General features: G+C 42.9%; 1 protein-coding gene across 2 annotated transcripts in view; it reads right to left on the bottom strand.

Moving 5' to 3' along the window:
* EGFL6 (EGF like domain multiple 6) overlaps positions 1-14,410 on the bottom strand; it is a 44,825-nt gene extending 30,415 nt beyond the window's left edge. The window contains exons 1-4 of one of the 2 annotated variants that reach the window (XM_021410458.1): positions 14,020-14,410; positions 7,492-7,604; positions 5,341-5,433; positions 2,200-2,319 (exon numbers count right to left, since the gene is read on the bottom strand). In XM_021410458.1, coding sequence (XP_021266133.1) covers positions 2,200-2,319; positions 5,341-5,433; positions 7,492-7,604; positions 14,020-14,087 — 394 coding nt within the window. In that variant the 5' untranslated portion in view covers positions 14,088-14,410. The remainder of the gene's footprint in view (positions 1-2,199; positions 2,320-5,340; positions 5,434-7,491; positions 7,605-14,019) is intronic. The other variant, XM_021410466.1, reaches the window with a different exon arrangement.

Below are 15,044 nucleotides of genomic sequence, written 5' to 3' on the forward strand. Positions count from 1 at the left end.
ACATCTAGTTCCACAGTCCTTGGCACGGTTCCCCAGATAAGCCTGAATGCTCACACTAGGTGGACTTCCTCTTGTCAAGGAGATTAACATCATGGAGAATTTGATTCAAAAGGAGGAACATTTGCTCAAAACATTCCCCTGAATAAAATGATAATTAGGTAAACAAGCTAGCTGAGTAGAGAGTTAAACCATTCATATGAACACAAGATTAAGTTAGCACCAAGTGAGGTGGGAGTCAAGTAGAGTTAACCAAGAATAACTTCTACTTGAAGAAGCAAGTTATTATTTCATTTCATATTCATAGTTTCTGCTTAAAAAAACAAAAAATCTCTTTGAAAGTGGAAGGTGACAAATGGGTTAAATTAAAGAAGCTCAGGATGGACGAACGCATAGGTCTTTGTCTCCTGAATTACAGTCACGAAGACTGTAATTGAAAAGACACTGAAAAACCCTTTTTTCCTCTGAAATTTAATTTCATTCTGTATCAGAATTTGTCAGGGTTCCACTGTTTTTATTTGGAAAATGATGCCAAAGTGAAACACAAGCTCTAGGGCTCACAGCTGTTCAAGCAGTTTTTTCATATATGCTCTGAACTAGCCACTGTTGCTGAGAAATTCAGCATTTTGTGCTGGCTTAAGTAAGGGACAGTGCAACTGATTTCTGTACAAATTTGGTACAAACGCAATTTCTTAAATCAGGAAACCCATCCAGAACTAAAGCTTAAAACTAATTCAGCAAAAATGGCTAGTTACAGTCTGGATCTAGTTTTCTGACTTGGTTCAGTCACAAGGCTGTACAGTGAGAGCATTTGTGCTCAGAGTAGTGAAAGTGAAGGATGGACGGCACAAAATAGGAACAAGTACCCTCTGGGCTCAAAGGGAAGTGGGCTCAAATGACAGGTTGCTTTTGCAGTACCTCTGGCTTCTGCAGTTCAGCTGTCCATAATGCAGCGGTCTTGCTGAAAACAGCTCAGAGTATGATGTCAGCAGATACACAAATTATCTTGGAAGAAACAGAAGAAATATATATCCATTTCTTAGAGATCTCAAAGACTCCACAGCTGTTGTCTGCTGGTAAGATGCACCACACGCTGCAGGGAAGGGGAAACCTCTGAAAGCTCTGCCCCAGGCACATTTTGCTGCAGTTTCAGTCTTCCTGCTATAACAAGGACAGAAAGCAGGAGATCTGGCTTTTCTGCCTGCCCCAGACCTGCAGGACCCTGCAGTCCTGCGTTTGCCAAGGCTGCATATTTTTCCAGTTATCTCAAGACTAATAGCAAACTCACCAGATGGACACTGTGTCTGGTGAATGGCTGTCTCCAAAGTTTGGGGATCAAATCTTGTCAGAGTTTAGGGTTATCTCTCTTATCCACAGGAATGACTGTGCTACACTTGATGCAGCCAGGTTCATTGGTTTAGGACAGATTTCTCAAGGTTGTTCAATTGCTGAGATCAACTAGCTTTCTTGTCTCACTGATGTATCTGCTTCAGTCCAGTGGACTCCAAAAAGGTCTGTCCCCATGTTAACTTGGGTTTTGTGAAATTCAAAGTGAAAGTATCTGTATGAAGTGGTTTTGCTGAGGGGAAAAAGAAAGCATTTTCCAGAAACAAAACAGTATCTCTGAAAAATAAGAAGTCTGAAAATCACGCTGGCTGAGAAAGCAGAATACTTGCTCAAACACAATGAAAACAGGCAGAAATACAGTTCAGAGAAAACTTAGCACAGCAGACAAATGTTAGCAACAAGCCAGCAGCAACTGCGGAAAGCATATCAGCATTCATAGAAAATAAATTAGGGTGCACAGAAATTTAAAGCAAATAGTAATGGCATGAAAGTCAGCACAGTAAACTGTAGCCAGTATTGGTGCACTGCTTGGATAGCTTCGTTCATTCATTCAATAGATGAATCAGCAGGGCTGTGCACCAAGCTTATACAAGATGTCTTTCATTTGAAGTAACACTATCAAATATTTTTACTTCTAGAAGGACAAAAATTCCTTGGGACCCCAGAAATACAGTTATGACCTAATTTATTTTGTCAAACTGAAAGCCTCTGTCAGCCGTTTACATTACCAAAATTGCTGAGGCAAAAATCCCATCCTGAATAAGCTAAATCCTTTTATCACAAAATGAAATTTTGCTGGGATCAAATGTGATTAGGTGATCTTGGTGTGTCTACCCTGTCAGCTCTGTTACTTACTTGCACATGTGCCATCTGGCATGAGCATGTACCCGTTGAGACAATAGCACTTGTAGCTGCCATGTGTATTCATGCATCTGTGTTCACAGGGACGTGGTTTCAGTCCACATTCATTCAGATCTGCAGAAGTCATTGAAATGAAGTGAGTGTTGGGCATATATAAGTATATATTAATACGTATAGGCTGATAATATTGCTTAATGCCTTTAATTCCCCACAGTAAAAGAGTTTAGACTGAGAATGAGCCAGCCCCCTGCAAGATGAGAATTTAGCAAACCATCTGGCTGGAACAATGCTTGGAAAACTATCACATATATAATTCTACACATATAGACTTCTACACCTGAAAAACTAATGCAAATTCTGGCCACATCTGGCAGCTTGTTAGAAAGACATGGAAGGGTCAGGAGAGAATGCAGTTGCTATATCTTCTGGGTGTTATTCTTTTGGGCTTCTCTGATTCTGGCTGGAGATTTTAGCTCTCCAGCTGACCTCTGTACCAGAAAGGCTAAAACATTATACTAACAACAGCAAATCAGCTTCAGATAAAGTGAAACAAAGACACAAAGATAGATTTTTTTTCCTGAGTTGCACCTTGGCACGAAGGTTTTCAGGGCAGGGATGTATAGTCGAGAAGAAACGGGACATAAAAAGAGTCATGTGATGTTAAGAATAAAAGTATAAGAAATCTCAATTTCTCAAAATCCAGAGAATAAAAGCATCCTAACTCCTTTTCACAATTTGCAATTTAAAGACTTCTCAAGAAGCTAAGTTGATTTCAGACTCCCACAGCTATCTTTCATAGGGAGAAAACCAGAATCCCAGCAAGTTAAAATTACGTGGTATAGGCAGCACTGCTGTCAATGCTACTGGTCCTAGAACAAAGGAACAACATCTGCACTTGGGACGTCTGTGAACTGACACCTTTGCCTCTTATATTTTGACATATGGTTTGCAATCAGACAGAACTTATTAACAGAATACATCAGCATATGCCGCCCATTCAACAGGTACTGAACAGCACATATGACCAATAGCACACCTTCAACAGAGATGCTACCCTCCAAGCACTGAGCTTCTGCAGCTCAATTTCTAATAGGAGAACATGCTGTTCTCACATCTATGCACCCTGCAGATCAGAGAAAAAAAACTCCAGATCACTCAGTAACTTGCTGGTACCTATATATGTACAGAACTACTTGTTACAGCTTAGATCAGGGAAGAAAAAGAGCAGTGTACTGTTTTTTAAACATAGGGCCTGTTTGAAAAACAACAACAACCTATCAGCTTGGAAATCACATTGGACTTTTTGTGCTGCTTTAGTTCCACTAACAAACCAATACCACTGACACAAAGAAACTAGAAGGGAACAAAAGTTATTCCACTTCAACCGTACATTTTCAAAAGTGCTTAGCTGCACGTACATTCCACAATGCACAGTAATGCAGCGGTAGCACGTGCAGCTCTAAAAGAGAACCTACTGAGATAAAGCTAATTTAGCTCAGACTCAGTGGCAGACTAATAGCGTTCCCTATCTCCGTTATTTTAGTTAGTTCATGTTGAATTTGCCCAGCAGGACATTGTGCTGTAAGGACAGACCAAGGCTACATCTGCCTGTACATTAAGTGTCTCTGAGTGTTCCCGGCTACTGGGACATGAAAACCTCTGTGGCTGTAACAACTGAAATAGCTCTGAGGCATTTCTGGCCTGTGACAGCTACTCCTTTCCTAAAAACTTCCTGGCCATGAAGACAGGACAGCCCAGGGAGCTAACAGTCAATTTGCACATGTAGGTCTACACATTACTTCCATGAAGCTTCAGACACTGAACCTACTGCAAGTGCAGTAGTACTGCAAGTGCAGTTGATGCAACAGAAGGGAGGGGACGCCATCCAGAGGGACCTGGTCATGCTCAAGAAGTAAGCACACAGTAATCTAATGAAGTTTAAGAAGACCAAGTGCAAGGCATTGCACCTGGGTTGAGGCAATCCCAGAAACGAGTACAGACTGGGAGAAGAACCTATTGAGAGCAGCCTTGCAGAGATGGACTCAGAGGTCCTGATGAGTGAAAAGCAGGACATGAACCAGCAGTGTGCTCTTGCAGCCCAGAAGACTAGTAGTGTCCTGGACTGCAACAAAAAAGAGCTGGCCAGCAGGGAGCAGGAGGGAATTGTCCCCCTCTGCTCTGCCCTTGTGAGGCCCCACCTGCAGTACTCTGTCCAGATCTGGGGCCCTCAACACAGGAAAGATGTAAGGCTTTTGGAACAGGTCCAGAGGAGGGCCATGAAGATGCTCAGAGGGCTGGAGCACCTCTCCTATGAAGAAAGGTTGAGGGAGTTGGGCTTGTTCAGGCTGGAGAAGAGAAGGCTCTGGGGAGACCTCATTGAGGCCTTCCAGTACTTGAGGGGAGCTTATAAACAAGAAGGGGACTGAATTTTTACATGTTCTGATAGTGAGAGGACAAGGGGGAATAGCTTTAAAATAAAAGAGGGAAAATTTAGGTTAGATTTTAGGAAGAACTTTTCAATAAAAAACCTGCAAAGCTTGCAGGTGCTTAGGAAGGTAGCATGAATAGACCCATCCACTCCTGTGGCCCTTATTCCATGATTCACTCAACAGTAGCACAGTAGAATGGCCTCTCCACCCACAATGACCCATTCCTTTCATCTGATCACATACAAGGGTCTCAAATATTCGAACAACAACAACAAAAACAGCAGTTGTCACCAATGTGTCGGCTGAAATTTGATTGAGAAATTACCGGTCTAGAATATAATTGCATGCCTTTCTGAGGAAGTTAGTTAAGAGAATAGCATGGCTTCTGAATTTGACATTCAGCTTTTCATGTTTTCTGTATCGTTTCTTGATGCCTTAATCCTCTGACTATAAAATAGACAATTTGTCCTTGTCACCAGCCTGCAGGAGATACACGATATGGGCTCAAACTCCTGTTTGCTGAAGGAGGCTAAGAGTTTGCATCTCCAGCGTCCCTGGTAAGAGCCTCAAACTGGCCGAAACTCTGCTATATAAATAAGAAAAGGTCTCATTTTAATAGTCTGGAAAATGATGATCCCTATTAAAAGAAAAGAAGACAGATTATCACCAGTCTGCTTTCTGGAGTAATATCCCCACGTGCACAAACCTTGATTACAGGTTTTCCCTATAAATCCAGGGAAACATTTGCATTTGTTTGGTCCCACGCACTCGCCATACTTGCAGCCATGTCCACAGATAGCTGAGGGAAATGAGGCACAGAAAGGAGAGAAAAAGAAGAAGTTAGAAATATTCTATCTGAGAACTCCTCCCCTGTTTAATTGCCCAAAAAATTTTGTGCAAATTCAGCATCCTCCAGACCTCTCCCTCTAGTTTGGACATGGTAGCTACTGAGTAGTGCTGTATTCCAGCTGGAGAATGGGGATGCTGGCACAGCTTGCATGAGAGAGTACAGACCTGGAAAAGAGGGGCTCCTTTTAGCACCCTCCCCAGTGCTCCTTTCTGCCATACTTCTGATTCACATTTAGTTTTATACTCTGCCCTTCTCTTCTTTTTCCTATTTTAGGAAACCACGTGTGAGAAGCAGCTAGCCAGCAGCTCCATTTGCTACATTTGGCCTCTGGAGCACGAAAGAGGCAAGAGCAGTCTCCTGCAGTCGCAAATGTCCATCCCACGGTGGAATATCCAGAGCACATCTGTCAAATGATCAAACAACTGTCCTTACCACACATCCCAATATTTACCTTTCCAACAAGTTTACATGAGAGGGCTGGGCTTACTCTGGATGTGTTAAAGAGCAAAAGTTTTCTAAGTCTCATCATTAGCCAGAAATGAAATGCCGGCTTTTGTAAGGGTTAAGGCTAGGCTTCCTAAAGTCAATATGATGATCAAACTGAGCGTTCCTTAGGAAAAGCAATCTAAACATGTATTTAATCAGCACTAGCTCTAGCAAAAATCAGCAAACAAGCATGCACCAGGTTATGCATCCAGCCACCTTCTGTAATTACTCTGCTAGCTGAACAACAGGAAAGAGGAAAATCACAATGTAAGTTACTGTATAGATAAAATTCATAATTCGTAATTCAAATTCATCCTGCTCAATTCAAGCATCTTCCCTACATTTAAAGGTTAATTCACAAGTACTGAAGCACTAGCCCTGCAGGATAGACATACTTCAACACTGGTCCTGAAAAGCAAACTGGCATAATGTGAGATCCGCTGAATATTTAACTCTGAATCAGAGAACAACATTTTATTTTGATTCACAATGCAGCTGTACAGTGTAGCTTTTTAAAGAAATCTGACAAATAATCACCTTAAAAACTTATGAAATGTGGACTCTAGTAGGAAAGTAACCTATTGCTTTAAAACAGAACAGCTTACTCCACTGGCTCCTCAAAGTAACATTTGCCAGTTGTCCCTTTGTTAATTCATTTGCACCAAATCTAAGCTGCTATTAAACAATGCAGAAATATTAATACATGTATTTGTCACATTTTTATCAAATGACATGCTATACAGAGCAGAGACTTTGGGATACCTTTCCCCTTAAAACATCAGGATGTTGATTTTCATCAGTGAATAATTTTAAGCCTACACTCAAATTCACTAGATACATAATGCCAAACTGGGGCAACAGGTGCAACATCTGAGATTCCTCTAACATGTATTTTATGATTTTTTTGTGTTTCACTCAAGCAGAGCTAGAAGGAGAGTCAACTTCTCCTTGGGACCTGTAATAAATTAGAAATTTCTCAGGACTCACTGACTCTCCATTAAGCCAGCAACCCACAGGCCAGAACACTGGTTGGTTACCCAAGATCAAGTCAGGTGTACCTACTGCTTAGGTTATATTTATACTTTTAGAAAGTTAAACCTCCTGGTTCTCAGAGGCTGTGTACTTCTGAAGATCAAGGGCACCAATTGATTTCATGGGTCCATATGTAGTACCAGAAGATGCTGCATGTTTAACATTTATTTGACAGCTGCAACAGCACAAGCACCAACCGTTTCCAATCTCTCAAGCCTGAGTATGCAGGAGGTTAAAACAGATGGTTCCTCCTGGACCTAAGCATTTTTCAATCTATATTTTATTGCCTGGCACCATTTACCTAAAGCTCTGCTTTTTTGAAGGAGATAGACTCTCAAACACGTTTTCTTCACTCTCACACAAAATTAAGAGATTTCACTCCCACGCAAGCTTTCCTTCTCTGACTTCTGGGAGCCTTGCATGAAACCCCTATCTAAGTACCAAGTACACAGCCGTGGAGAAGAAGCAAGCATAAAGCGCTCATATTACCTTCACAGTGGCCTTTGTTGTTCTTTTTCCAGCCATAACAGCAATCCAGCCTAGAACCGTAGCGACACACCCCCGGCTGGCTCACAGTCACCAGCTGCCCACGAGCTCTGGAGCTGCATGAGGAAGGATAAAGACGAGCTCCAGCAGGCAAATACACGTTAGTCCATTCTGCCCTATAGTCCTTTGTGCGTTTCCCTCATGTTTTATCCACTGTCAGGCATTTTCATCCCATCGAACCTTGGAGCATTTAATAGCGTTTCTTGACAAGATTGTGAAATTGCATTCAATTGGAGAAAGGAGCAAAGGGAGCATCTCACCTGCAATAAATCAGCTGCACAACATAAATCTTTTCTAATGAGAAACATGGCAAAGGCAAAAAAATAGACCTAGGTCCCCCGCTAGAATGAGTCTCTTTTAATCTCAGTGAAGTCAGCAGGGATATTCCAGCCTACATCAGAAGGATCAGGACTGGATATACGATGCTGTTCTGCTCTGGATGACAAACTACTGATTCTACAGCAAAGCACCTTCCTGAACATCCAGTCAGCCCCATAAAATCCAGTGCCCCACAGGCTCACAGCCAACGCACGTGTGCACCTTGATTATAGAAGGGCAGAGAGTCCTGTGTGCTCTGGTTGCACACAACTCCCTGGCCATACAGATGTTATTTTAGTCTCTCAGTACTCCAATGTGGTTCAAAGTTACTCTGCAGATCAAGAGCTGCGATGTTAGCTCTCAAAATTACGTCTGATGGAAATCTGCAACTGCCTAAGTCTTCTGGGCTTAGTCTACACTGCAAGGAGTGCAGTGACCTCAGTTTTCTTATCTCCCCAATTGCTGATGCTTAACTTGTCTATACCACATGCATGTCCCCCTTATAAAATTCTCTTCTTTAACCAAAATCTTCTATCTCTGTTGCTTTTTCCAGGTGATAACTCAAAATGTACTTTCTTCAGAGAGTCCAAAGTGCTGTTTCTGACACAGTCAATACCTTACCTGTGAGGGTTTTGTATCAAGTGATTTGGGGATCCTGAGAGGGCAATATATAGCAACAGCATGTCCCACAGTAAACAAAAAATCAACAAGCCAGGAATTTTTGCATTTTTTTTAGTCTAGTGCACAGCAATGGTATTGCTGCTGATAACACCTCATAGTAGAACTTCACACTTATCCTCTGGTACTTATCTGTAAGGGTTGCACTTCTATTGAAAGAGTTACAAGATGCTACTTCAGAGTTGCCTTTAGTAGCAGAACCAGTCAAAGAATCCTTTTTCATTATATTCATCCACATGCTGCTGGCTTACAGCACTCATGAGCATGCAAGTTAACTATCATGTTCTGCTTACAGGCTAGAAAGCTCCCTTGAATTTATCTGTATAGTAAAAGCGTTCTGCTTTCATTCCCAAGCCACCTCTGAATTCAACTGGATAGCGCCTTGACTCCTCTGGAAGGTTAAACTGCCTGAAGCTTGAAGGAAATTGGATCTTATTACTTTCCAAAAGATGCTCATTTCCACAGGAAGACAGACTCACTCAGGAACTTTTTATTTAATAATTCAGTTCAGAATCAGATACATAAAAATGCCTTTACAAAGTATACAATATCCACAGAACTTCAGTACCAACTTCTGTTAAAACTGGGAAATCTTCCACAATACTGCAAATAAAATGAACATAGCTGAACTTTATAGATACTGTCCTGGACAAGGCCTTTGACTTGCTCTGACTTCCACAAGAAGCACCAAGTTAAAGCCAACCTATGGCAGTAGGAAAGGTAAATTGGATCACCTAGATCTCAAAAATCTGTGAGCAAAAACGGTTTTTCCAAGTTAGTCCACCCATAAAAATACATCACCCATCAGCTCAGCTATTGCTGTCAGGAGTTCAGCATTTTGTACAAATGAAAGAAATAAGGTAGATCCTTTCAGGCACGGAGAAGCTTTCAGTGAGAATGTCACTTTGACTTTTCTAGACATTATTGGGAGAAGTAATACAAACCAGAGATGTCCAATTCCTACCTAAATGATATTTCTGTATGATTTCATACGGAGCACCAAGAGGTCTAAATGAGATAGCTGTGCTTGACAATCTCCACTCAGTGTGAGAACAGTGCTTCGCCTTGAGTAACTTGCAGCTTAAATACGTGACTGAAGACAAACTGCAGATCATCTGGCAAAACCAGTCTCCACATCTCTGCTGAAGTACTCTGTCCATAGACTCAGTAACTTACAGCACTAGGGCACTAGGTAGCAAACGACAAACTGAGCCATAAAGAGGGCCAAACCAGCAGCAAATTGATATTATGTGGCTGTGAACTTTGCTGACACTAATAAGATGGCATTTAGCAAAGTACATTCAAGATGGATTATAAGAACTTTTACAGCTAGGGTTTCATTAGTTGAGGTGACAAAAAAGAGCTGGCCATTTTATCTAGCAGAAGATCACTGTGAGCCACTAGTACAGTCATTAGAGGTGGAAGTCTTGGACATACCAGCTGACATTCCAGTAGCAATAGGAAAGTTTTACTGCTGCTGTATCAGGTTATATTATGTACAGTTCTTCAGATTCATATTCCAGAAATGTGAATTACATATGGTATACGTGGTGATAGAAGCTACAAAGATGAAAAACTTCAGAGGGGATAAGAAGAACTTGCCTTCAGTTAAACAATCTGTCATGGTTTTATGATTTTTGGTTACCGGTATTCCACATCATAGTATCATGTAGTGTACTGGGAGTTAAAGAGTTAATGCTTCAATTCCGTGGATCGTGGATAGTTCCGGGTACCTGGTTCTCAGAAGAGAAGAACTACTACATTCCCCAGAGGACTTTGCTGCTCTGTTACCGTTTTCTGGTCAGAGGGAAAGATAAACCTGTTTGCAGAACACGAGACCTTCTATCTTCTTGTCCCGTCTCTTGTCCCGGCAGCATCTTGCTCCCCAGCCACCTCACCATCGGCACTAGAGTAAGGCCTACCTTGATTTTGGACACTCTCTCTCATTTTATTGGATTCATTAGCTTAAACTGTAATTATACTGTATTATAGTGTGTTATGTTGCATTCTGATATCTTATTTAGTAAATTAGTTTTGTTTCTCCTCAGATCGTTGTCACTGTTTTGCTCTCAGGCCCACCTCCCTACCCTTTTTCCCCTTTCCCTTTCCCAGAGCATGTGCCTGTGGGTCCCCCGCCCCAATAGTCATGGAACCGGGCCAAACACCCATAAACCACTGACACAATCCAAAAGCTGAGACAGAATCTGACAGCTTCCTCAGTCTTCACTTGCAAATAGGGTGGTGAAGGTACAGGCTGCCTGGAGACGTGGTGGATGCCTGGTCTCTGGAGACATTCAAGGCCAGGCTGGATGGGGCTCTGAGCACCCTGATCGAGCTCTTCATTGCAGGGAGTTGGACCAGATGACCTTTGAAGGTCCCTTCTAATTCCAACCATTCCATCATTCTGGGATTCTAACTTCAGCTGATCTGGGTTGTTTGATACAGTAAGACTAATATCCTCAATAGTTCAAATGTACCAACAACCACAAAAGAAAACATTACAAGCAAAATAAGAGATGAAAGAGAGGAAACAAAGTATGCCTGGACACTGGGACTTACTTATCCAACTGACTCCCTCTGCAACTCTAAGGTATTTTTGTTGCGTCATTCTATAAATTAAGAAAACACTTTTGCACTGCATCGATTTTTTGAAATTAGTTCATAACCCAGGCCAAGTATAAGCTACTACAAACTGTGTGTGTAACAATGGGCAGCCAAAAATCGCAAACATAGTAGCTGGAGAGGGACTTTTTATAAGGGGACGTAGCCAGAGGATGAGGGGAAATGTTTTTAAACTGGAAGAGCGTAGATATAGACTAGATATCAGGAACAAATACTTTTATTGTGAGGGTGGTGAGACACTGGAACAGGTTGCCCAGTGAGGTTGTGGATCCCCCCCCGGAAACATTCAAGGCCAGGCTGGATGGGGCTTTGAGCAACCTAGCTTTGAGACCTCCCTGGTCTAGAGGGAGGTGTCCCTGCCTATAGCAGGGGGTTTGGAACTAGATGATCTTAAAGATCCCTTCCAACCCAAACCATTCTATGATTCCATGACAGTAACTGGGCTAATAGCTGTGCTGAACTGTAATTCTCATTAGCAGCCATTATAATAGTAATGATTAAAGTAAACGGAAGTAAAAATCTCAAAAATGGAAAAAGTTACTTGTCATGTTTTCCTGACCAGCATTCATGAGTGATCTATTCTCTGTCTGAACAAAATCATATGACAGTAACAGCTGCAGATGAAAAGAGAGTAACTCTTTAAAAGACTGATATAAGAGTGAGTTGTGGTTTGAGCTAAAATAGAGTTGTTTGTTTTCAGCTATTATTAATCTTCTTTTACTAACATTTTCAGTGGAAAAGAACATTTATGACCTTTTACCTTTTTTTTTTTTTTCTTCAAGACAGCTGCTGAATAGATTTAGTGTACTATTTCCATAAGATCTCTACAGGATACTTTTTTCCAGCTCCTGCATAAACAATAGCTGCCGAAGGGAAAAAAGTCTATTATATTATTAGCAGCTTCCAGTTAACTTCAAAGACCAGGAGATTACCCATTTCTTTAATTTTGCTTCTAAAACATTCTGAATATTGCTGCTAGTGAACAACTAGCACCAATCCTAACATTTTGACCAACAAGTTTATTCAGGACCAAAAGGTGGTCTCCTACAACTTAGGAATTTGTAAGAAATTCTTAAAAACTCTCTTATGAGTTCACATCATACATTTTGTCAGATGACAGCACATTTTGTTTGCTTGTTTTGATTGTTTTTACAAGTTTGTTTGAAGGGTGACTTCCTTGTAGAATAAAAAGTGCACCTATATATATACACCACATGACATTTCTGCTTTATTGTGAGTCCCTCCTAACATATCAAAAAAAGCTTAGCTTGGACTCACAGAAGTTCCTGTAAGTCTTCATGTGATCACCACATTCCTTAAAGGAAGTGCTCAAACCAGGAAAGTTAATGCTCCAGATGTGAAAGCTACAATTCTAAGGAACAGAAGTAAGAATAATTCATTCAATTTTTTTCCAAACTGATTCTAATTTTTACTATTTCTTATTCCTTCTTCCCAGCTATTCAGAGCAAATGTGATTTCTTTATTCTCTTATATTAGAATCTCTTGTCATCCAAGACTTCTATCAAGATGTTTCAAGTGCTCCTTCTTTCCCCTTCCACCCAGTGCAAAAACGGGAATGATAGTGTTGGTAGAAGATGGAGGTATTTGCCCAGAGAGGTTGCAGAGTTTCCTTCTCTAGAGATTCTCAAGACCTGATGCTTTTTCCTATGTGATCTACTGTAGGGAACATGCGTTAGCAGGGGGTTGGACTTAATGATCTCCAGAAGCCCCTTCCAACTCCTCCAGTTCTGTGATTCTGAGATCATGCAGCACCAGCATGGCCAAAACAGGCTGTGAAGCAATCTTACGCAGGGTGTCCTGTAGGATCTTCCAGCTTCGTGTGAAAAGGTTACACTTTCTTACACAGCATTTGTTTTGCAGTTTTACATCTTTCAAGGTGTTTGAAACACAAAAACACAACATCTCAAGAAATAACCAACATGAGCATTTGAGAGCTTTCACCTTTAAGAGCTAATGCGCCTTCTACAGAAGCAGGTTTGGAATTCCTGAAGAGTGGACAACTGATGGCCCCAAAGGCACTGGAACAACACACTTCCACTTGTTGATTATAAATATACCTACTGACAACCCTGACACTAAGCAAAGAAGCCACGCAGCATCTTGAAGACTACCGCTGTAGTCACTGGCAATCCTCCTCTTACTGATTACTCTTTTGCAGTAGTATTTGTGAGTTTTTATTTGGTTCATTTAAATTGCAAGGTGAAAGTTTGGAACAGCTTTGTCAGGAGTACAGAGCTTTATTTATCTTTTCTCACTGAATCACAGAACCGTAGCAAATCCCGAGTTGGAAGGGACCCACAGGGACCATCGAGTCCAACCCCTGGCTCCACACAGCGCCACCCAAAATCAAACCCTATGTCTGAGAGGATGTCCAGACACTCCCTGATCTCCAGCACTCAGGGCTGTGCCCACTGCCCTGGGCAGTCTGTTCCATGCCCACTGCCCTCTGGCGCAGAACCTTTCCCTAACCCCCAACTGCCACTCCCCTGATGCAGCTCCACGCCGAAATACTATTACGTTTCTGACACATACTTTCTCCGCGGATAACACCTGCCCTGTCAGACTTTCGAAGTACCTACTTACAGAAGCAAAGACTTGAGCAGCTCACACCTTTCTACACTTGGTATAATTGTCTGTATCCTCAAGAGTGTCTTGCAGCTACCACTTCTCCCGAAGGAAGAGACACTTTGCTTTGGTGTCAACCGTGCCGTCAGCGCGCCCGGGGTCCGATCCGACCCCCGCGGGGCTGCCAGCTCCCGGTAGCCCCCGCCGAGCCCCTCCCGGCCCCGCTCCCCGCGACCCCGCACCGCCCGGGCACCCGTCTCCGCTCACCTGCCCGCGGCGGCCAGCACGGCGGCGAGGAGGGCGGCGAGCAGGGCGCCCCCGGGCGCCGGCACCATGTCCCGGCCGCGGCCGGTGTGGCGGCAGATGCGGCGGGCGGAGGCACTGCGAGCGGCAGGGCGGCGGGCGGCGGGCCGGGGCTGATCAACCTGGCGTGGAGGGGTGGGCCCGCCTCCTCTCTGGCGCGGCCCACACGGCCCGGGACTGGGCGGGCGAACGGGGCCGGGAGAAGGAGGAGGCCGCGGGTCACTCTTGGGCGGGCACGGAGCTTTGGGCGTGTGCCCTCGATTAAATCGTCCCAGCCCGGCAGAGCCCCGCGCTGTCCGTGTACTCCCTAGGATAATGCTTGCATTTGGAGGGTGCTGGGTTTCAGATGGGATAGAACTTATTTTTACTTTTTTCCCATATTAAGATCGGTCTTTTTTTTTTTTTTTTTTTTTTTTTTTTTTTTTTTTTTTTTTAGTGCTGGAGAAACTTCATTACGTTGTGACTGACATTTGTCAGCAAACTCCATTTTTTAGTGCAATTTTGGTAAGCTGTGCTCTGTCTGTGCAGTATCCCTTGATGCTTTCCTTGTGCTGTAGAAGCCCACAGCAGGAGGAGGAGGAGATGTCTTTTTTGATACCGATGTTCACACTAATCTACTTGCTAAACACTTTCTGACAATCAAGAATATTGTGTCAAAATATTGTGTCATTGAGGCCCTGGAGCGTGTCCAGAGAAGGGCAACAAAGCTGTGAAGGATCTGGAGCACAAGCCTTATTGGGAGCAGGTGAGGGAACTGGGATTGTTCAGTCTGGAGAAGAGGAGCCTCAGAGGAGACCTTACCACTCTCTACAACTCCTGTAAGGAGGTTGTGGTGAGGTGGGGGTCAGACTCTTCTTCCAGGTAACAGTGGTAGGATGAGAGGGAATGGCCTCAAGTTTCACCAGGGGAGGTTCAGGTTGGATATTAGGAAAAATTTCTTCTTGGAAAGAGTGGTGAGGTACTGTAACAGGCTGCCCAGGGAGGTGGTG

Source organism: Numida meleagris, chromosome 1, assembly GCF_002078875.1.
Source record: "Numida meleagris isolate 19003 breed g44 Domestic line chromosome 1, NumMel1.0, whole genome shotgun sequence".
Lineage (NCBI taxonomy): Eukaryota > Metazoa > Chordata > Aves > Galliformes > Numididae > Numida > Numida meleagris.